General features: G+C 44.9%; 3 protein-coding genes across 3 annotated transcripts in view; 2 read left to right on the top strand and 1 right to left on the bottom strand.

The window, feature by feature from the left end:
- The window catches only part of LOC143955485 (uncharacterized), a 337,730-nt gene that overhangs the window by 167,008 nt on the left and 149,334 nt on the right, over positions 1–21,388 (top strand). The window lies entirely within an intron of this gene.
- The window catches only part of LOC143955380 (uncharacterized), an 83,707-nt gene that overhangs the window by 25,269 nt on the left and 37,050 nt on the right, over positions 1–21,388 (top strand). The gene's annotated exons all lie outside the window — the stretch shown is intronic.
- Positions 578–20,624, bottom strand: LOC143955527 (uncharacterized). Its single transcript, XM_077465571.1, has 9 exons — positions 20,571–20,624; positions 19,405–19,614; positions 19,118–19,324; positions 18,027–18,233; positions 7,252–7,396; positions 5,673–6,181; positions 4,753–4,881; positions 3,939–4,191; positions 578–3,269 (listed from the first exon to the last, which is right to left on the bottom strand). The coding sequence occupies exons 2-9, from the start codon at positions 19,540–19,542 to the stop codon at positions 1,009–1,011; spliced, it is 3,849 nt and encodes a 1,282-aa protein (XP_077321697.1). The 5' UTR covers positions 19,543–19,614; positions 20,571–20,624; the 3' UTR covers positions 578–1,008.

The following is a 21,388-nucleotide window of genomic DNA, read 5'->3' as shown; positions in this document are numbered from 1 at the left end:
ATATATATATATATATATATATATTATATATATATATTATATTTAATATATATATATATATATATATATATATATATATATATATATATTATATTATTTAATATATATATATTATATATATATTATATTTAATATATATATATATATATATATATATATATATATATATATATATATATATTATATTATTTAATATATACATATATATATTATATATATATTATATAATACATATATATATATTACATATTATATATATATATATATATATATATATATATATATATACCTGGAGGCACAAAGTAGTTGTGATGATATGTACGGATTTACTAACGCATGTCAAAGTTGCAAAATTGTGCTTAGGCATTAACATTTGTTTTACCCTTAGGTGTGAAGGAGATAACCAAGTGATATAATATGACTGTCAGCCCCATCTAGTGGCCATAATGAGGTATCTCTTCTCAACTACCTAAAATTCCACATTATGGCCACTAGATGGAGCCAATGATCATAGGAAATCACTTCATGAAATAAAATACGACCAGAATTTGTCATAGTACAGCGAATGCTCGTCACACTCGGTCAACTATTTTTTTATTTATTTTTTTATTAAACTAGACCTGTAAATGTTTATTACATATAGATAGTCTGGCTGACAAAATACACAAGTCCATCTAGTTCAATCAATAGAAAAAAAAAGTTTCCACCATAAAATGTACCAATGAGAGGTAAGGACTCCATTTTTATTTTTCTCCTGCTATCATTGGCCGACACGGTACAACACTTCATCCATGTCTTTGGTGATCTCTGATCTCCTTATCAACTGTTTCTTCCATGATGAAGATCAGCCATGGAGTATATCTGAGGTGTATATCAGGGTGTGCTTCTTCCCCACATGTCCAGCAACATTCATATACAAGACATTTCCCGCACTCACTAATACATCTCGAGGGTTGTGTGGGACCCCCGATGTACAGGAAGACAGGACTTCAGTGAGGAACAATTCCCTCACTCAGGACAGGAATATGGCTTCTCCCCCGTGTGCAACTTCTGATGTCTGAGAAGATTTGACTTTGCTGAAAAACATTTCCCGCAGTCAGGACAGGAATACGGCTTTTCGCCCGTGTGTGACATATGATGTTTATCAAGATGCCACTTATCTGAAAAACATTTCCCGCACTCAGGACAGGAATACGGCTTCTCACCCGTGTGCAACAACTGATGTCTATCAAGATGCCATGCACCTGAAAAACATTTCCCGCACTCAGAACATGAATACGGCTTCTTATACATGTGAGACCTCTGATGTCTGACAAGTTCTGATTTCACTACAAAACATTTCCCGCACTCAGGACAAGAATATGGCTTCTCATCCGTGTGCGACCTCTGATGTCTGAGAAGATTTGACCTATCTGAAAAACATTTCCCGCACTCAGGACAGGAATACGGCTTCTCACCAGTGTGTGATCTCCGATGTGTGTCAAGATTCAACTTAACTGAAAAACATTTCCCGCACTCAGAACATGAATACGGCTTCTCACCTGTGTGAAACTTCTGATGTCTGAGAAGATTTGACTTTGCTGAAAAACATTTCCCGCACTCAGGACAGGAATACAGCTTCTCACCCGTGTGCATCCTCTGATGTTTATGAAGATGCCACTTATCGGAAAACCATTTCCCGCACTCAGGACAGGAATACAGTTTCTCACCTGTGTGCATCCTCTGATGTTTATGAAGATGCCACTTATCGGAAAAACATTTCCCGCACTCAGGACAGGAATACAGCTTCTCACCTGTGTGCGACAACTGATGTCTATCAAGATGCCATGCACCTGAAAAACATTTCCCGCACTCAGAACATGAATACGGCTTCTCATACATGTGAGACCTCTGATGTCTGACAAGTTCTGATTTCACTACAAAACATTTCCCGCACTCAGGACAAGAATATGGCTTCTCATCCGTGTGCGACCTCTGATGTCTGAGAAGATTTGACCTATCTGAAAAGCATTTTCTGCACTCAGGACAGGAATACGGCTTCTCACCCGTGTGTGATCTCCGATGTGTGTCAAGAATCAACTTAACTGAAAAACATTTCCCGCACTCAGAACATGAATACGGCTTTTCACCTGTGTGAAATTTCTGATGTCTGAGAAGATTTGACTTTGCTGAAAAACATTTCCCACACTCAGGACAGGAATGCAGCTTCTCACCCGTGTGCAACCTCTGATGTTTATCAAGATGCCACTTATCTGAAAAACATTTCCCGCACTCAGGACAGGAATATGGCTTCTCACCTGTGTGCGACCTCTGATGTCTATCAAGATTTGACTTCCTTATAAAACATTTCCCACACTTAGAACAGAAATGTGGCTTCTCACCTGTATGACATTTTTTATGCATATTAAGACCAGACTTAGAATTGAAATGTTTCCTGCACACAGTACAAGGAAACCTCTTATCTGTTGGAAAGACGGCACCGTCCCGCACAGTCTGAGGTTCCTCGGGATAAGAGGAATACGATGGTCCGGCACCGTCCCGCACAGTCTGAGGTTCCTCAGGATAAGAGGAATACGATGGTCCGGCACCGTCCCGCACAGTCTGAGGTTCCTTGGGATAAGAGGAATACGATGGTCCGGCACCGTCCCGCACAGTCTGAGGTTCCTCGGGATAAGAGGAATACGATGGTCCGGCACCGTCCCGCACAGTCTGAGGTTCCTCGGGATAAGAGGAATACGATGGTCCGGCACCGTCCCGCACAGTCTGAGGTTCCTCAGGATAAGAGGAATACGATGGTCCGGCACCGTCCCTCACAGTCTGAGGTTCCTCGGGATAAGAGGAATATGATGGTCCGGCACCGTCCCGCACAGTCTGAGGTTCCTCAGGATAAGAGGAATACGATGGTCCGGCACCGTCCCGCACAGTCTGAGGTTCCTCGGGATAAGAGGAATACGATGGTCCGGCACCGTCCCGCACAGTCTGAGGTTCCTTGGGATAAGAGGAATACGATGGTCCGGCACCGTCCCGCACAGTCTGAGGTTCCTTGGGATAAGAGGAATACGATGGTCCGGCACCGTCCCGCACAGTCTGAGGTTCCTCAGGATAAGAGGAATACGATGGTCCATCTACACTGTGTGGTGCCGGATGGACATTTGAGGTAGTCGGGTTTTCTCCTGGACTATACTGTGTGATGTCCTCATCTTCTACTTTACAGTCTGGAGACAAAGTGAGACAATCCTCTGAGGTTTTCCTCATCTCCCGTCCATCTACTAAAATAGAAATACAAAGATTATTACTAGACATCAGCTGATTGGTTCCCCTAAACCAGGACTCCGCCCACATCAGGCAGCTTTGTCTCTGAGGATCTTACAATTCCCCCCTCAAGGTAACTAGTAAATGGGTTCCCGCCCTGCTCTGGACCAATCAGTGAGCAGTATGGGTGGAGGAATGGATTTAGTGTTAATGACCCACCTGTGCTGATCTGTAGGAGTGTCCTCCTCTATAAATGTCCCCGTTATTCCATCCTCCTCCATAGACTGCTGATCATCCCTCACATACCTCTCTTCTTCTTCTTCTGATTTCACCTCAACTTTACAATCTCTCAGGTTTCCACTCTGAATATATAATAAAATATTAATTGTAACACACAAGTTTGTATATATATATATATATATATATATATATATATATATTTTGTAACTATCAATAATTGTTCCTCATCTACCTGATGATGGTGGGGGATGGTGTGATCTTCCTGTGTGGAATCCCGGGAATACAGAGGACGGGGACATCTCTCTGGTGGGTTCCCATTACTGGATCCATCTGTAGGAAACACACACACTGACTGAATACATTGTTTCTATGTGTTTATCAGATGATGGGGGATCTAGGTGGAGCCTCCGTACTGCTCTCTCCTTTACAATAAAGTCTCCTCTTACCCGGTGATGTGAGGGGCGGCTGATTGTCCATCATGACGTCCTTGTAGAGATCCTTGTGTCCTTCTAAATACTCCCACTCCTCCATGGATAATGTCCCAGAATTCCCGGCACCGCTCACCTCTCCTGTTATCATCTTCATCATCTTTTTCGTGACTTCTAGAATCTTCTCCATGTTGTGTCTCTCAGGTTTTAGGGATGGAAATAGAGAGATAGTGATGGTCACCTTGTCACCAGACTTTACAGGAGGAAAACTCTGAAAGAACAAGGGTAATATTATGAGATCCTCCCAGAATCCTCCTCACCTCTCCGGTCAGGTCTGTGTTTTATTAATAGAGAGAAGAGTGATGTCATGTGACCTCCCAGAATCCTCCTCACCTCTCCGGTCAGGTCTGTGTTTTTATTAATAGAGAGAAGAGTGATGTCATGTGACCTCCCAGAATCCTCCTCACCTCTCCGGTCAGGTCTGTGTTTTATTAATAGAGATAAGAGTGATGTCACGTGACCTCCCAGAATCCTCCTCACCTCTCTGGTCAGGTCTGTGTTTTATTAATAGAGATAAGAGTGATGTCATGTGACCTCCCAGAATCCTCCTCACCTCTCCGGTCAGGTCTGTGTTTTATTAATAGAGATAAGAGTGATGTCATGTGACCTCCCAGAATCCTCCTCACCTCTCCGGTCAGGTCTGTGTTTTATTAATAGAGATAAGAGTGATGTCATGTGACCTCCCAGAATCCTCCTCACCTCTCCGGTCAGGTCTGTGTTTTATTAATAGAGATAAGAGTGATGTCATGTGACCTCCCAGAATCCTCCTCACCTCTCCGGTCAGCAGGTAGATGATCTCCAGGTTGAGGTTTATTATCTTCTCAGTCATGTGACTCCGGTCCTCCTTCATCCTCATTCGTGCCGTCATTTGATCTATACAGGTCTTCATGTTGACAGATAACTTTGGTAAATGAAATTAAGAATTATTTGGATAGTATTGATCACACACAATATGTGAGTGGGGGGATGGGAGAAGGATGTGGATTTGAGGGGGGTAATAGGAGGGTTGTTGTACTAATAGAGCAAACTATAATTTTTAGAGAACCTTCAGGGCCGGTTCACACCAAAATAAGGTGCAGGAAAATCATATTCCATGCACATTTCCCACACCGCTGCATCCTTGCGAAATAAAATAAAATGTCAATGGCCCCCCAAACACATCTCACAAACACATGTGGTGTTGGGAGAAGTGCATTGAATGCGTTATTCCTGCACCATGTTTTGGTGTGATCCGGCCTTGAAGGTTCGGTGCGGAACACTTTCAAAGCAGAGGGTACAATATTGCACATTTTTGGGGAAAAAAATCAAGGAGTTCTGGGTAATGGTTGCTGAAACCATTAAAATAATAACAGGAATTTCCCTAGGAGATAGACCGGCAGCCTTTTTATTATTGGACATTCCTATATTAGTGGAAAGATATAAAAACTCTTTGCTGAGATCTTCTTACAGCAGCTTGGGCGTGTATTCCTGTCCTGTGGAAGAGGGACATCCCTCCAACCAGAGCACAGTGGTTTGCTAGAATTGCAGAAATCCAACAAATGGAAAATCTTACTTTGGCGATGAAAGATCAAGATGAGAGATACCGGAAGACATGGGCCCCTTATCTGGTGTATAGAGAGGGATCAGGATGACATGTAAAACTTGCTAAGTGGTCCATGTCTGAGAAAAGAATGGTTTGACATTGTCACTCACAGTCTGAGGTTCCTTGGGATAAGAGGAATACGATGGTCCGGCACCGTCCCGCACAGTCTGAGGTTCCTCGGGATAAGAGGAATACGATGGTCCGGCACCGTCCCGCACAGTCTGAGGTTCCTCGGGATAAGAGGAATACGATGGTCCGGCACCGTCCCGCACAGTCTGAGGTTCCTCGGGATAAGAGGAATACGATGGTCCGGCACCGTCCCGCACAGTCTGAGGTTCCTCGGGATAAGAGGAATACGATGGTCCGGCACCGTCCCGCACAGTCTGAGGTTCCTCGGGATAAGAGGAATACAATGGTCCGGCACCGTCCCGCACAGTCTGAGGTTCCTCGGGATAAGAGGAATACGATGGTCCATCTACACTGTGTGGTCCCGGATGGACATTTGAGGTAGTCGGGTTTTCTCCTGGACTATACTGTGTGATGTCCTCATCTTCTACTTTACAGTCTGGAGACAAAGTGAGACAATCCTCTGAGGTTTTCCTCATCTCCCGTCCATCTACTAAAATAGAAATACAAAGATTATTACTAGACATCAGCTGATTGGTTCCCCTAAACCAGGACTCCGCCCACATCAGGCAGCTTTATCTCTGAGGATCTTGCAATTCCCCCCTCAAGGTAACTAGTAAATGGGTCCTCTGATCTCCTACCAGATCATTTCTTTATTCATGGACCTTAGTCAGAGAGGGAGGAAACAACGAGAACTGTCTTCTATAGGAGTGACAGTGATGAGGGGATTATAGGACGAGTGTCCCCTCCCCCTCTATCACTCATTGCCATCTTCCCAACACAAGAAGTCCTGCACTTCCTTATTCATTCCATGATTTAGTCATGAATAACAGCGGGGCTGAGCTCCACCAGAGGTCAGAGTGAGGATGGGGGGAGAACAACCAATGAAGACTGGACTGATCCTGAAGAGCCCCATCATTGGGTTATTGACTCCTCCCTCATTATCACTTTCTGTTTACGGCTCCAAACTTGGAGGAAGTTATTACATTATTAACACCATGTAAAAGTCTGTCCTCCAATCACATCATCAGATATAAAATGTCCAGCTGGTAGGAAATGGGTGTAACAAAAGAGAATACATATTATGTGTATATATAGTAGAGGGAAGAGAGAAGAAGTCAGGACAATGTAATATACAACATATTGTATAAGATACAACAGATAGGACTATAGAGCATCAGAATTATGTAATGTACAACATAAAATATATAGTGCAGGGATCAGGAGAATGTAATGTACAATATAAATGATATAGTCAAGGGTCAGGAATCATAATATTGGTGTTCAGAAATCAGTGGAAGCTTAAATGTTTACTGGAGACAAGTTGCAGAGGTCCCACAGCTGATCCCCAGAATCTCCATAAATCCAGTCTAGATCCATAAATTGTGTCGGCAGCACAGAGAAGGAAGATTATCGGAGAGAAATCCAGGAATACAGGACGGGGAACACAGCTCAGGAAAGTGACCAGGGGATTACAGGCTGATATCACCCAGCCCCCGCCCTACTCTGGACCAATCAGTGAGCAGTATGGGTGGAGGAATGGATTTAGTGTTAATGACCCACCTGTGCTGATCTCTGTAGGAGTGTCCTCCTCTATAAATGTCCCCGTTATTCCATCCTCCTCCATAGACTGCTGATCATCCCTCACATACCTCTCTTCTTCTTCTTCTGATTTCACCTCAAATTCTATATCGATTGGATCTCCACTCTAAACCAAGAAAATGAGAGAGAAAATCATCTGTAAAATAAGAGCTTTAATATTGTGACATCACATAAAAAATCCACACATTGTCTCTGTAAGTGAATGTTCTAGATTCTCCGTCCCACCAACCTTGTAACAGTGGGGGATGGTGTGACCTTCCTGTGTGGAATCCCGGGAATACAGAGGACGGGGACATCTCTCTGGTGGGTTTCTGTTACTAGACGGCTCCATCATATCCTTGTGTCCTTCTGAAAACACCTCCATAACCCCATACTCCTCATCCTCCTCTTTAAACTCTTCTTTGACAAAAATATTATCACCACCGAGGTTTCCAATCTGCAATATATTATAAAAACATTTATTGTAACACACATGCTTGTGCATAATGTATAACTACCAGTGATTGTTCCTCATCTACCTGATGATGGTGGGGGATGGTGTGATCTTCCTGTGTGGAATCCCGGGAATACAGAGGACGGGGACATCTCTCTGGTGGGTTTCTGTTATTAGGCGGCTCCATCATATCCTTGTGTCCTTCTGAAAGCTCCTTTATTACACCATATTCCTTGTCCTCTTCTTTAAAAAAAACTGTAATAATTCTCAAGGTTTCCACTCTGAATATATAATAAAACGTTTATTGTAACAAACATGATTGTGTATAAGTCATAACTATTCATAATTGTTCCTCATCTACTTCATGATGTGGGGGATGGTGTGATCTTCCTGTGTGGAATCCCGGGAATACAGAGGACGGGGACATCTCTCTGGTGGGTTTCTGTTACTTGATTTCTCCCTCATGATGTCCTTCAGAAAGCTGCTTCATCACACCATACTCCTCATCCTCCTCTTTTTACTCTTATTTAACAACAATATTATCATCCCCGATGTTTCCACTCTGAATTTATAATAAAAAAATTGTTGTAACAAACATGTTTGTGTATAAATCCTATCGGTGATTGTTACCCATCTACCTGATCATGGTGGGGGATGGTGTGAATGAATATCTGAGACTTGGATCAATATGGAAAAAAATGTTTTCAGGACATTCTTTCTACAAATTATATTTACCCTCTTTCTTCCTATTTGAACCTTCTAAAATAAAGACATACATATTCCAATCCCCCCCATCCCCCACTAATAATAAAAGTCATATAGTCCGTTAGTATAGACTGATGAGGTGAGAAGGTGATTGGTGGGAAAGGTGACACGCCTTCAAAATTATGACAATGTTCCGGCCCCATAAATCTGCCTGTGTGGTGTAATAATTGCCCTTTGTAGGCCATGTATGGTCAGGATGGTCATTGTCTTGTCTATTTATTGTCAGTGCTGTTTGTTTAAAGGAACATATTACTAGAATTTAACTACAAAATAAAGGAAATGTTCCGGCCCGGTGAGTGGGGGAATGTTCTGACCATGAAGGGGTTAATCTAGGTTTCCACACTATATATTTGTGTATCATCATCTGCTGGAGATAAAAGACGTCACAGTGACTATGGAGGAAGAGGACGAAACATGACTGGGGTGGGGGGGGCTACTGGGTGTATATAGAAAATAAGATCTTATTACCTCCTTTTCTGCCAGTTCCAGCAATGTCTCTTCTCAACTTCCTCCGGACTCACCTCTCACCCGGAACTTCCTGTCTGTACCTGGCATCACTTCCTGTCTGGGTAGAAGTGAGATCACCACCTTGTGGCGTTCAGAGGAAATGCAGTGTCTCGAAGTATGAACACGGCCCTGTGATCTGTATGTACTGTATATCCTTATAGATGGGGTCACCTCCACTCCCAACAAGGTGGAGAGAAATATGTATATATATAATATTCTTAGATTGTAAGCTCTAACGAGCCGGGTCCTCCAATTCCTCCTGTATTGTAACTGTACTGTCTGCCCTCATGTTGTAAAACGATGTGTAAACTGTCTGTGCTATACAAGTCCTGTATAATAATGATAATAACCTGTGTATTCAATCTGGTTATAACAGTAGATAGGTCGGGTGCTTCTGTAGATTTCCAGAGGTTGGCTATTGTAAGTCTTGATGCTATTAAGATGTGGACCACTATAGTTCTATGTATAATGGGATATTTCTCAAGGTCAATACCTAATAGGGCTGAGGCTGGAGTAAGCGTGGAAAGGTTTCCTGTGATGTCCGCTATAAAGGATGAAACTGAGTTCCAAAAGCTTTTCCAACTCCAGAGAGTATGTATAAGATTTCCAGTTTGCTCATTACACCTCCAACAAATATCGGTTGTGGATTCGTCTTATTACCTCCTCTGCTGCCAGGCCCAACAATATCTCCACTCTACTTCCTCCCGACTTACCTCTCACCCGGAACTTTCTTTCTGTGCGGGACATCACTTCCTGTCTTCCAAAGAGACTTCCTGTCTGTATGTGACATCACTTCCTGTCTTCCACAGAGACTTCCTGTCTGGGTAGAAGTGAGAAGATCACCCACCTTGTAGAGTTCAGAGGAACTGCGCCCCGAGAAACGTCTCATAGTGCGAGCACGGCCTTGTGCTGTGTGTATGTTCTCTATAGCGTCATACACTTGTAATGATGTGATCATTTCTTTGCCCATTTGCCAAGTGTATACTCCTGTTATGCAGTGTTTGTTTGTCGCTTTTCAATATGGCTGCTATGCTCTCTCTCACCAAGGATGAGGTAAGTGGGTGGAGAGGGAGACATGTGGCGGAAAGAGAACAGTGGATTGTTGCTGAGAGAGAACACGGAATGTGTAAGTGCTGCAGTTCCTCCTCACTGGGACATACATAGAGACTGTTAATGATTTCATGTTCCTGTCCGGAAAATACCTTATGTTGGACGGTTCACTGAATGTTATTTCTTCAATACATGGACTTTCAAATACAAAGCTGTGTGGATTACCATCTATGTGGAGATACATTTCTCAGTTGGGATTTCACTTGCTATTCACAAGCCCCAATTGAGTGGAGGCACTGCACATGTTAGAGATCCTGTCCTGATCACACAGATTATGAAGACTCTGCTCCTAAATACTCTACAGGAGGCGCCGTCATATCTCAGGAGCCGTCGAGTGTGAAAAGAATCGCGCTACACACGACATTACCAACAGTATTGGGACGCCTGCCTTTACACACACATGAACTTTAATGGCATCTCAGTCTTAGTCCGTAGCAGGGGAGGGCTGGTAGCCTTAGGCCTGGGGGCAAGTCCATTCAAGTGTCCCATTGAATCAGCGACCCACAGGCCAGCGACTAGCAGGACCCACATGCCAGCTCCCTGCAGGACCCATAGGCCATGGCCAGCTCCCAGCAGGACCCACAAGCCATGACCAGCAGGACCCATAGGCCATGGCCAGCTCCCAGCAGGACCCAAAGGCCATGGCCAGCAGGACCAACAGGCCATGGAGAGCTCCCAGCAGAACCCACAGGCTATAGCCAGCAGGACTAATAGGCCATGGCCAGTTCCCAGCAGGACTTACAGGCCATGGCAAGCACAGGACCTGACAGCCAGACAGTGTTGAGGGCTATTTCCTATTTTGAGGTTCCTGGGTGGGCAGGGAAAATGGGGTGCATGGGGGGGGGGGGTCAGGGTCTCTCACCTCAACGATGCAGCAACTCAGCCTCCTGGGGGGGTGATGACAACTTCAAGTTGCAGCCAGCGCCCAGCCTGGGCCAGTCACGCCCTGTCTCCAGTCCAAGGACTCCGGGACTTGTAGTGGAAAAGTAAGCTGCTCTCAGACAGTTATTTCTTCTTCTCTCTGTGACTGTCTCTCTAAAAACTTCAAGTTGCCGCCATCCAGCGCCCAGCCTGAGCCAGTCACAGACATCCCAGCCTTCAAAAACGAATTTCAGGGAGGTGATGCTTCGTGCCGCCGCCTTACCTGTGCCAATTAAACGCAGCCTATCAGTGCCAATTAAATGCAGCCTATCGGTGTCCATCAGTGCCACCTTATCAGTGTCCACCAGCGCAGCCTCAGTGTCCACCATAGGAGCGCTCCGTCCCACCCCAATGCCTGGCCACAGGCAGAAGACAGAGCAGCCCGAGCGGATGTACTCCATTTGTCTGCTCTGTCTTCTGGCCCAGCCGGGAGATCGCCCAATGCTCAGGGGTGTCCAGGAGCCTGCAGCCAAATGCGGGAGACTTGGGATGTCTGTAGTCACGTGATGTGCGTGACCTGCCACATGCCCCGCCTCTGAAGAGGAAAAAAGCTTTTTTTTTTTTTTTTTTTTTTTACTATTTTGGGGCCAGTTGTCCTTTGATAATAAAACAAATTAATCAGGAGACATCAATCACCATTTACCACCAAATGAAAGTCAAATTTGTCCTGAAACAAACGCGGTATAATCCACCTGGAGGCACAAAGCAGTTGTGATGATATGTACGGTTTTACTAACACGTCAAAGTTGCATAATTGTGCTTAGGCATTAACATTTGTTTTACCCTTAGGTGTGAACAATATAACAAAGTGATTTCCTATGACTGTCAGCCCCATCTAGTGGCCATAATGAGGTATCTCTCCTGAACTACCTAAACTTACACATTATGGCCACTAGATGGAGCCAATGATCATAGGAAATCACTTTATGAAATAAAATACGACCAGAATTTGTCATAGTACAGCGAATGCTCATCACACTTGGTCAACAATTTTTTTTTAATTAGACCTGTAAATGTTTATTACATATAGATAGTCTGGTTTATAAAATACACAAGTCCATCTAGTTCAATCAATAGAAAAAAAAAGTTTACACCACAAAATGTACCAATGAGAGGTAAGGACTCCATTTTTATTTTTCTCCTGCTATCAATGGCCGGCACGGTAGAACAGTTCATCCATGTCTTTGGTGATCTCTGATCTCCTTATCAACTGTTTCTTGCATGATGAAGATCAGCCATGGAGTATATCTGAGGTGTATATCAGGGTGTGCTTCTTCCCCACATGTCCAGCAACATTCATATAGAAGACATTTCCCGCACTTAAGGCACTAATACACCTCAAGGGTTGTGTGGGACCCCCTGATGTACAGGAAGACAGGACTTCAGTGAGGAACAATTCCTTTACTCAGAACAGGAATACAGTTTCTCCCCCGTGTGAGATCTCTGATGTGAGTTAAGACTAGACTTAAATGAAAAACATTTACCACAGTCAGGACAGGAATATGGCTTCTCTCCCGTGTGCAATCTCTGATGTCTGTCAAGATTCGACTTAACTGAAAAACATTTCCCGCACTCGGGACATGAATACGGCTTCTCACCCGTGTGCAATCTCTGATGTCTGTCAAGATTCGACTTAACTGAAAAACATTTCCCGCACTCAGGACATGAATACGGCTTCTCACCCGTGTGCAATCTCTGATGTGTGTCAAGATGCGACTTGACTAAAAAACATTTCCCACACTCGGGACAGGAATACGGCTTCTCACCCGTGTGTGATTTCTGATGATAGGAAAGATTGGACTTATGTGAAAAACTTTTCACGCACTCAGGACAGGAATACAGCTTCTCACCCGTGTGCAACCTCTGATGTCTATCAAGATGCCACTTATCTGAAAAACATTTCCCGCACTCAGGACAGGAATATGGCTTCTCACCCGTGTGCAACATCTGATGTCTGAGAAGAAGTGACTTCCTTAAAAAACATTTCCCGCACTCAGAACAGGAATGTGGCTTCTCACCTGTATGGAATTTTTTATGCATATTAAGACCGGACTTAGAATTGAAACGCTTCCCGCACTCAGTACAGGAAAACCTCTTTTCTGTTGGAAGGATGGCACTGTCTCTCATAGTCTGAGGTTCCTCAGGATAAGAGGAATACGATGGTCCGGCACCGTCCCGCACAGTCTGAGTTTCCTCAGGATAAGAAGAATACGATGGTCCGGCACCATCCCGCACAGTCTGAGGTTCCTCGGGATAAGTGGAATACGATGGTCGGGCACCATCCCGCACAGTCTGAGGTTCCTCGGGATAAGAGGAATACGATGGTCCGGCACCGTCCCGCACAGTCTGAGGTTCCTCGGGATAAGAGGAATACGATGGTCCATCTACACTGTGTGGTGCCGGATGGACATTGGAGGTAGTCGGGTTTTCTCCTGGACTATACTGTGTGATGTCCTCATCTTCTACTTTACAGTCTGGAGACAAAGTGAGACAATCCTCTGAGGTTTTCCTCATCTCCCGTCCATCTACTAAAATAGAAATACAAAGATTATTACTAGACATGAGCTGATTGGTTCCCCTAAACCAGGACTCCGCCCACATCAGGCAGCTTTGTCTCTGAGGATCTTACAATTCCCCCCTCAAGGTAACTAGTAAATGGGTCCTCTGATCTCCTACCAGATCATTTCTTTATTCATGGACCTTAGTCAGAGAGGGAGGAAACAACGAGAACTGTCTTCTATAGGAGTGACAGTGATGAGGGGATTATATGATGAGTGTCTGGAGTATGGGTCAGGAGTATGTAATGTACAACATAGAGTATATAATGCAGGGGTCAGCACTATATAATGTACAATATAGAGTATATAACGTACAACATAAAGTATATAGTGCAGGGGTCAGGAGTATGTAATGTACGACATAGAGTATATAATACAAGGGTCAAGCTTAAATGTTTACTGCAGACAAGTTGCAGAGGTCCCACACCGCTGCCTCCCATCTCCTGAGACTGCACTCAGTGACTTGGGTCTGAGACTATACAGACATATCCCTCCACCCGGGAACAGCAAGGAAAGAAAACAGAGCAAGTGACCCTGAAAAATTGAAACAATAGAGATCCTGCTATACCCTGGCATGGGGCAGAAGACCCAAGACACATGCCACTGGTGCCTAGGTTGAGCAATGTCTATAGTGAGAGTCAACATTTTGCTGCCAGCTGATCCCCAGAATCTCCATAAATCCAGTCTAGATACATAAATTGTGTCGGCAGCACAGAGAAGGAAGATTATCCAAGAGAAATACAGGACGGGGAACACAGTTCATTACAGGCTGATATCACCCAGCCCCCGCCCTACTCTGGACCAATCAGTGAGCAGTATGGGTGGAGGAATGGATTTAGTGTTAATGACCCACCTGTGCTGATCTCTGTAGGAGTGTCCTCCTCTATAAATGTCCCCGTTATTCCATCCTCCTCCATAGACTGCTGATCATCACTCACATACCTCTCTTCTTCTTCTTCTGATTTCACCTCAAATTCTATATCCATTGGATCTCCACTCTAAACCAAGAAAATGAGAGAGAAAATCATCTGTAAAATAAGAGCTTTAATATTGTGATATCACATAAAAAAAATTGGATTTTTATAACAGCTTACCTTTTCTTGGAGTACACGGGACACAGAGCAGCCATAGTAATTACTATGTGAGTTTTAGACCACCTCCAGGTGAATGGCATAATCAAAGACAAGAAGTCCCCCTCTATATAACCCCTCCCACACCAGGATAACCTCAGTTTTTGTAGCAAAGCAATAATGTATATATCCCAATAAGAGGGGGGGACCTCTGTGTCCCGTGATGTACTCCAAGAAAAGGATTTTACAGTTAAGCTGTTATAAAAATCCTATTTTCTTTATCGTACATCACAGCACACAGTGCAGCCATAGTAATTACTATGTGGGATGTCCAAGAGCCATGCCTTCTGAGGGGAGGGAGACACAAATAAAAGCAGACCGCCATCAGACGTGAGGACCTATACTGCTGCCTGCAGTACACTGCGCCCAAAAGCGTCATCCTCTTGCCATCTTACATGCACCTGATAGATTCTAGTGAATGTATGGACTGACGACCAAGTTGCGGCCTTGCAAATCTGAGTCAGAGGCTTGGTGATGCCCATGAGGCACTTACTGCCCTGGAAGACTGCGCTCTAAGTTGAAAAGGCAGAACCCGTCTTTTCAAACCATAAGCCTGAGTAATGACGAATCCATCTTGAAATAGTCGATTTTGATGCTGCCTGCCCTTTCTTGGGGTCTTCTGGCAGCACAAACAAAACATCAGTTTTTCTTATCTGAGCTTATATATCTCACTTTCAGATAGACTTTAACTGCTCTCACTACATCGAGAGAGTGTAATAATTTTTCTTCTTCAGAATAAGGTTCTGGAAAAAAGGAAGGTAGGGAAACTTGATTCAGATGAAAACTTGATACTACCTTAGGCAAAAAGGTTGGGTGAGGACGCAACACCACCTTATCCTTATGAATAATGATAATACTGCTCTTTACAAGAAAAAACTGCTAACTCTGAAACTCTTCTTGTGGAGGTTAACGCAACCAATAACACCAATTTCCTTGTCAAAAGGATCAAGGGAATATGGCGTATTGGCTCAAAAGGCTGTCTTTGTAAAGCCAACAAAAATAGATTCAAATCCCACGGGCACAAGGGTGACCTAACTGGCGGATTTATACACGTTACCCCTTGTATGAAGGCCCGAACCAAAGAATGCAAAGCAAGTAGCCTTTGGAAAAACACTGATAAGGCCGAAATCTGACCCTTGATTGTACTCAAGGCTAGCTTTATTTCCACTCCTAATTGTAGGAAGGCCAGAACTCTACCACCTATGACATACTTCCTAGGATGCCATCTTTTGGCTTCACACCAGGAAATATAGGCCCGTCCAGACTCTATATTAAATAGTCCTAGAAGCTGGCTTTCTTGCATTAATCAGGTTAGTTACCACTGAACCTGAAAGCCCCCGACTACTTAAAATGTGGGATTCAATAGCCAAACCATTATATTTAGCGTTTGTAAGGCAGGATGGAATACCGACCCCTGAAAAAGCAAGTCTGGGCGAGATGGAAGAGTCCCCGAGTCCCCTACTGCAATTGTTACGATCTCTGCATACCAGGTTCTTCTGGGCATGCCGCGGCTACTCGAATTATCGGCTTCTGTTCCCCTTTGATCCTGCTAAGGAGCAGCGGCACTGGGGGGGATCAGTACAAACTGATCCCATGGGATCATTAAACGCATCTGTCCCGTATGCGAGTGGATCCCTTGTCCTTGACACAAAGCTGTCCAACTTCTTGTTGAACCTGGACGCCAATAGATCTATGTCCGGGGTACCCCATTTCTGGCATACGGCCCGAATAAATGTCGGGATGCAGGGACCATTGTTGTTGGCGGCTCAAGAAATCCACCTGCCAATTGTCTACTCCCAGAATGAAGACTGCAAATAGGCAAGGCACATGCTCTTCTGCCCAAGCCAGAATATAGTTCACCTTCGTCTGGGCTGCGCAACTTCTGGTGCTGCCCTGGGGACCTATCACTCTTTCTCCCAGGGTGGGAGGAAGCTGCAAACGTACCAGCTATTTTACTTTCCAAACCAGCTAATGCTGTAGCCATATCGTCTTTAGTGACGTATGCAGAGGCTGGAATGTTGGAAGTAGCTACAATACCTCACATACTCAATGGCTCAGTCTGATCAGCCACTTCAGGTATTTCAGGGGAGGATGGTACTGTGGAAGTGAGACTAGGTTTCTCAGACCCTGACCATGGCACCCTTGTGCTCCTCCTTGGTAATTTAGCATTCTTCTTTCGTGAAGACATAGACCTAAGCACAAAGCAGAGGTACTAACCCAAATGCATCTGCTGCTGAGCTTTAGTCTAGCAATGTTTTATATGCCGCTATTAGTGCCCAGGCTGAGGCTGAGTAGATGTGCCTTGAGAATGCCTGTATTCAACACCCTATAGTGCTTACTTGCCCAGGTATGCTGCTGTGTCCCTCCTTTAGCCAAACTTCACTGTAGAGTGAGGATTTCAAAGGCAGCCACCCTGTGCATGCGCCGTTTATAACGTGCACGCTGCCCATGCTCAGCCACGCCCCCCGTGACGTAGAACGCCTCCTATTTTCAAAAGAGGGCATATCCTGCCTGTGCGGTGGTCTCCAACTCGGAAATCCCGAGGGGGGGGGGGCTCGCATCAGAGGGACACCCAGCAGGCGGGGGACCCCTGAACCCCATCTTGTGGCTGAAAGGAGTGAAGTAGGTGCATGCTGTCCACAAGCAAGCGGTCACTGAGAACCTGGGGAACCAAGGTATGTTGACACTAGAAATGTTATACTTTACACCCTCTAACACCCTTAACTTACCATCTAAGCCACAGGATACTGCTAGAAAATCACGGACAGACCCAACCTTCACCCATCATGGAGGGCCATGTCATGACAGACCTTCAAGGAATGGGTCCCCTTTGTATATAGGGTCCACTCCCTTGGACGTGTACAGCACCCTGCCAGAACAAACCTTTGGTTTCGTTTTTACGTGACCAAGATGCCAGGTCCCAGGGTCCAGAAGCATTACAGGCTAAAACCTTGTTCTTCTTTCCTCGAGGCCCAGGGACCATCCACTTTGGCTTTCTTGGCACTTTTTATGGATCCGTCTGCATAGCCCCCTGAGCCAGTGAAGGATCCTTCTGCGGAGCTTTTCTTAGCACTTCAATAACCGTGACCAACACCTTAGACACTGGCGAAAAAACTGAAGTACTCCCAGTGTGGGAGGGGTTATATAGAGGGGTACTTCCTGTCTTTGATTATGCCAGTGTCCATTCACCTGAAGGTGGCCTATAACCCACATAGTAATTACTATGGCTGCTCTGTGTCCTGTGATGTACAATAAAGAAATCCACACATTGTCTCTGTAAGTGTATGTTTCAGATTTCCCCGTCCCACCAACCTTGTAACAGTGGGGGATGGTGTGATCTTCCTGTGTGGAATCCCGGGAATACAGAGGACGGGGACATCTCTCTGGTGGGTTCCAGTCACTAGGCAGCTCCATCATATCCTTGTGTCCTTCTGAAAACTCCTCCATAACCCCATACTCCTCATCCTCCTCTTTATACTCTTCTTTGACAAAAATATTATCATCCCCGAGGTTTCCACTCTGCAATATATTATAAAACATTTATGGTAACACACATGCTTGTGCATAATGTATAACTACCAGTGATTGTTCCTCACCTACCTGATGATGGTGGGGGATGGTGTGATCTTCCTGTGTGGAATCCCGGGAATACAGAGGACGGGGACATCTCTCTGGTGGGTTCCTGTAGCTGGATGACTCCACCATGGTGTCCTGGTACAGATCTTTGTGTCCTTTTGGAAACTCCTCCATCACCCCATCCTCATCATCCTCCTCTTTTATCTCTTCTTTAAAGCGGGAGTCCGCCCGGAGTTCCGCCGTTTTTTTTTTTTAAAAGCCAGCAGCTACAAATACTGCAGCTGCTGACTTTTAAAATAAGGACACTTACCCGCCCAGCGCGCCCGCGATGTCGGCACCCGAAGCTGATCTCTCGATCATCTCTCGGGTGCTGTCGCCGCCATCTTGGATATGGGAATCAGGAAGTGGAGCCTTTCGGCTTCATTTCCCGGTTCCCTACTGCGCATGCACGAGTCGCGCTGCGCAATAAGGATGGACCCGCTGCCTCTGGGATCTGTGTGTTTCCCAGCAGGCAGCGGGGGACTTTCGGAAAGGGGCGTAGATCTACGCCCCTTTCCGCAGAGAGCTATTCCGGCAGTGGGTGCAGATACCTGTACTGTACAGGTACCTGCACCCCCCTCCCCCCTGAAAGGTGCCAATTGTGGCGCCGGAGGGGGGGAGGATTCCAATGAGCGGAAGGTCCACTTTAGGGTGGACCTCCGCTTTAACCTCAACTTTAGAATTTCTCAGGTTTCCACTCTGAAAATATAATAAAAATGACATCAATGGTAACAATGCAGATAATGTACAGATCCTAATGATACTATCAGGGATTGTTCCTCATCTACCTGATGATGGTGGGGGATGGTGTGACCTTCCTGTGTGGGATCCCGGGAATACAGAGGACGGGGACATCTCTCTGGTGGGTTCCTGTTATTAGGTGGCTCCATCATATCCTTGTGTCCATCTAAAAGCTCCTTCATTACACCATATTCCTTGACCTCTTGCTTGTACTCTTCTTTAATAACACTATTATAATCCTCAAGATTTCCACTCTGAATATATAATAAAACATTAATCGTAACAAACATGTTTGTGTATAAGTCATAACTATTCATAATTGTTTCTCATCTACCTGATGATGGTGGGGGATGGTGTGATCTTCCTGTGTGGAATCCCGGGAATACAGAGGACGGGGACATCTCTCTGGTGGGTTTCTGTTACTTGATTGCTCCATCATGAAGTCCTTGTGTCCTTCAGAAAGCTGCTTCATCACACCATACTCCTCATCCTCCTCTTTATACTCTTCTTTAACAACAATATTATCATTCCCGAGGGTTCCACTCTAAATATATAAACATGTTTGTGTATAAATCCTATCAGTGATTGTTATCCATCTACCTGATCATGGTGGGGGATGGTGTGAATGAATATCTGAGACTTGGATCAATATGGAAAAATTAGTTTTCAGGACATTTTTTCTACAAATTACATTTTCCCTCTTTCTTCCTATATCAATCTTGTAAAATAAAGACATACATATTCCAATCCCCCCCATCCCCCACTACTAATAAAAGTCATATAATTCCGTTAGTATAGACCGATGAGGTGAGAAGGTGATTGGTGGGAAAGGTGACACACCAACAAAATGAAGACAATGTTCCGGCCCCGTAACTGGGGGAACGTTCTGATCCTGAAGGGGTAAATCTGCCTGTGTGGTGTAATAATTGCCCGTTGTAGGTCATGTATGGTCAGGATGGTCATTGTCTTGTCTATTTATTGTCAGTGCTGTTTGTTTAGAGGAACAAATTACTAGAATTCATTTTCAAAATGAAGAGAATGTTCCGGCCCATAAGTGGGGGAATGTTCTGACCCTGAAGGGGTTAATCTAGGTTCCAACACTATATATATGTGTATCATCATCTGCTGGAGATAAAAGAGGTCACAGTGACTATGGAGGAAGAGGACGGACATGACGGGGGGGGGGGGGTTACTGGGTGTAGGGATGAGCTCAGGCCCGATCTCTGCAGCCACGCATCAGGGCAATGTCTCACTGCCTGTGATTAGCGCAGTACTGCGCTGACTTCCTGGCGGGTTCTGCACGCGGTCCATGCGAACACACCTGAGCTCATGCTTAACTGGGTCACTTAACTAGAAAATAATATTCTTAGATTTTAAACTCTAATGAGCCGGGCCCCCCCGATTCCTCCTGTATTGTAACTGTACTGTCTGCCATCATGTTGTAAAGTGCTAAACAAACTGTTGGCGCCATATAAATCCTGTATAATAATATCTTATTACCTCCTCTACTGCCAGGTCCAACAATGCCTCCTCTCTACTTCCTCCCGACTCACCTCTCACCCAGAACTTCCTGTCTGTATGTGACATCACTTCCTGTCTGTATGTGACATCACTTCCTGTCTTCCATGGAGACTTCCTGCCTGAATGAGACATCACTTCATGTTTTCTTCTATAGAGACTTGCCTGTGTAGAAGTGAGATCACCACCTTGTGGAGCTCAGAGGATTTGCCGCCCCGAGAAATGTCTCGTAGTGTGAGCACGGCCTTGTGCTGTGTGTGTATGTACTGTATATCCTTATACACTTAAAGTGGTTGTAAACCCTTACAAACCACTTTGACCTACAGGTAAGCCTAGATTAAGGCTTACCTGTAGGTCCAAGAAATATCTCCTAAACCTATACGGTTTAGGAGATATTTACCTGAAGACAGCCACCGCTGTCTACGGTGCATGCACCGTAGACAGCGGCGCGCAGGCGCACTGGGTAAGCCGCAGATCATGGCGATATGCCGCTAGTGACGGCTCCCGTGCGCATGCGCGGGAGTGACGTCATCGCTGCTCTGGCGAATCGCAGCGCCGGAGCAATGAGACCCACCAAGTAGACGCTCAGAACTACAGGGGACATTGGTGACTTCGCTGGCTCCTGTGTCAGGTAAGTGACACATAATGGACTACTATGCGATGCGATGCGATGCATAGTAGTCCATTATGCCTTACCTTTGCAGGGAATCAAAGAGGAAGTAAACCCATCAAGGTTTACTTCCTCTTTAAGGACCAGGCCTCTTTTTCAGATTTGGTGTTTACATGTTTAAAACATTTTT

This window comes from Lithobates pipiens, unplaced genomic scaffold (assembly GCF_037356315.1).
Source record: "Lithobates pipiens isolate NorthernLeopardFrog02 unplaced genomic scaffold, aLitPip1_a1.2 Scaffold_35, whole genome shotgun sequence".
In the NCBI taxonomy this organism is placed as follows: domain Eukaryota; kingdom Metazoa; phylum Chordata; class Amphibia; order Anura; family Ranidae; genus Lithobates; species Lithobates pipiens.
The sequence above is the reverse complement of the archived record's forward strand: the minus strand, read 5'-3'. Positions and strand labels throughout refer to the sequence as shown.

Bases quoted from the DNA above. Each gene is read 5' to 3' on its own strand.
- LOC143955527 (XM_077465571.1), bottom strand. From the start codon at position 19,542: ATGAAGCAGCTTTCTGAAGGACACAAGGACTTCATGATGGAGCAATCA. The intron at 19,325-19,404 runs GTAGATGAGAAA...TTATATATTCAG, and splicing joins CCATCCCCCACCATCATCAG to AGTGGAAATCTTGAGGATTA. The intron at 4,192-4,752 runs GTGAGGAGGATT...TTGTTCTTTCAG, and splicing joins TCTACCTGCTGACCGGAGAG to AGTTTTCCTCCTGTAAAGTC.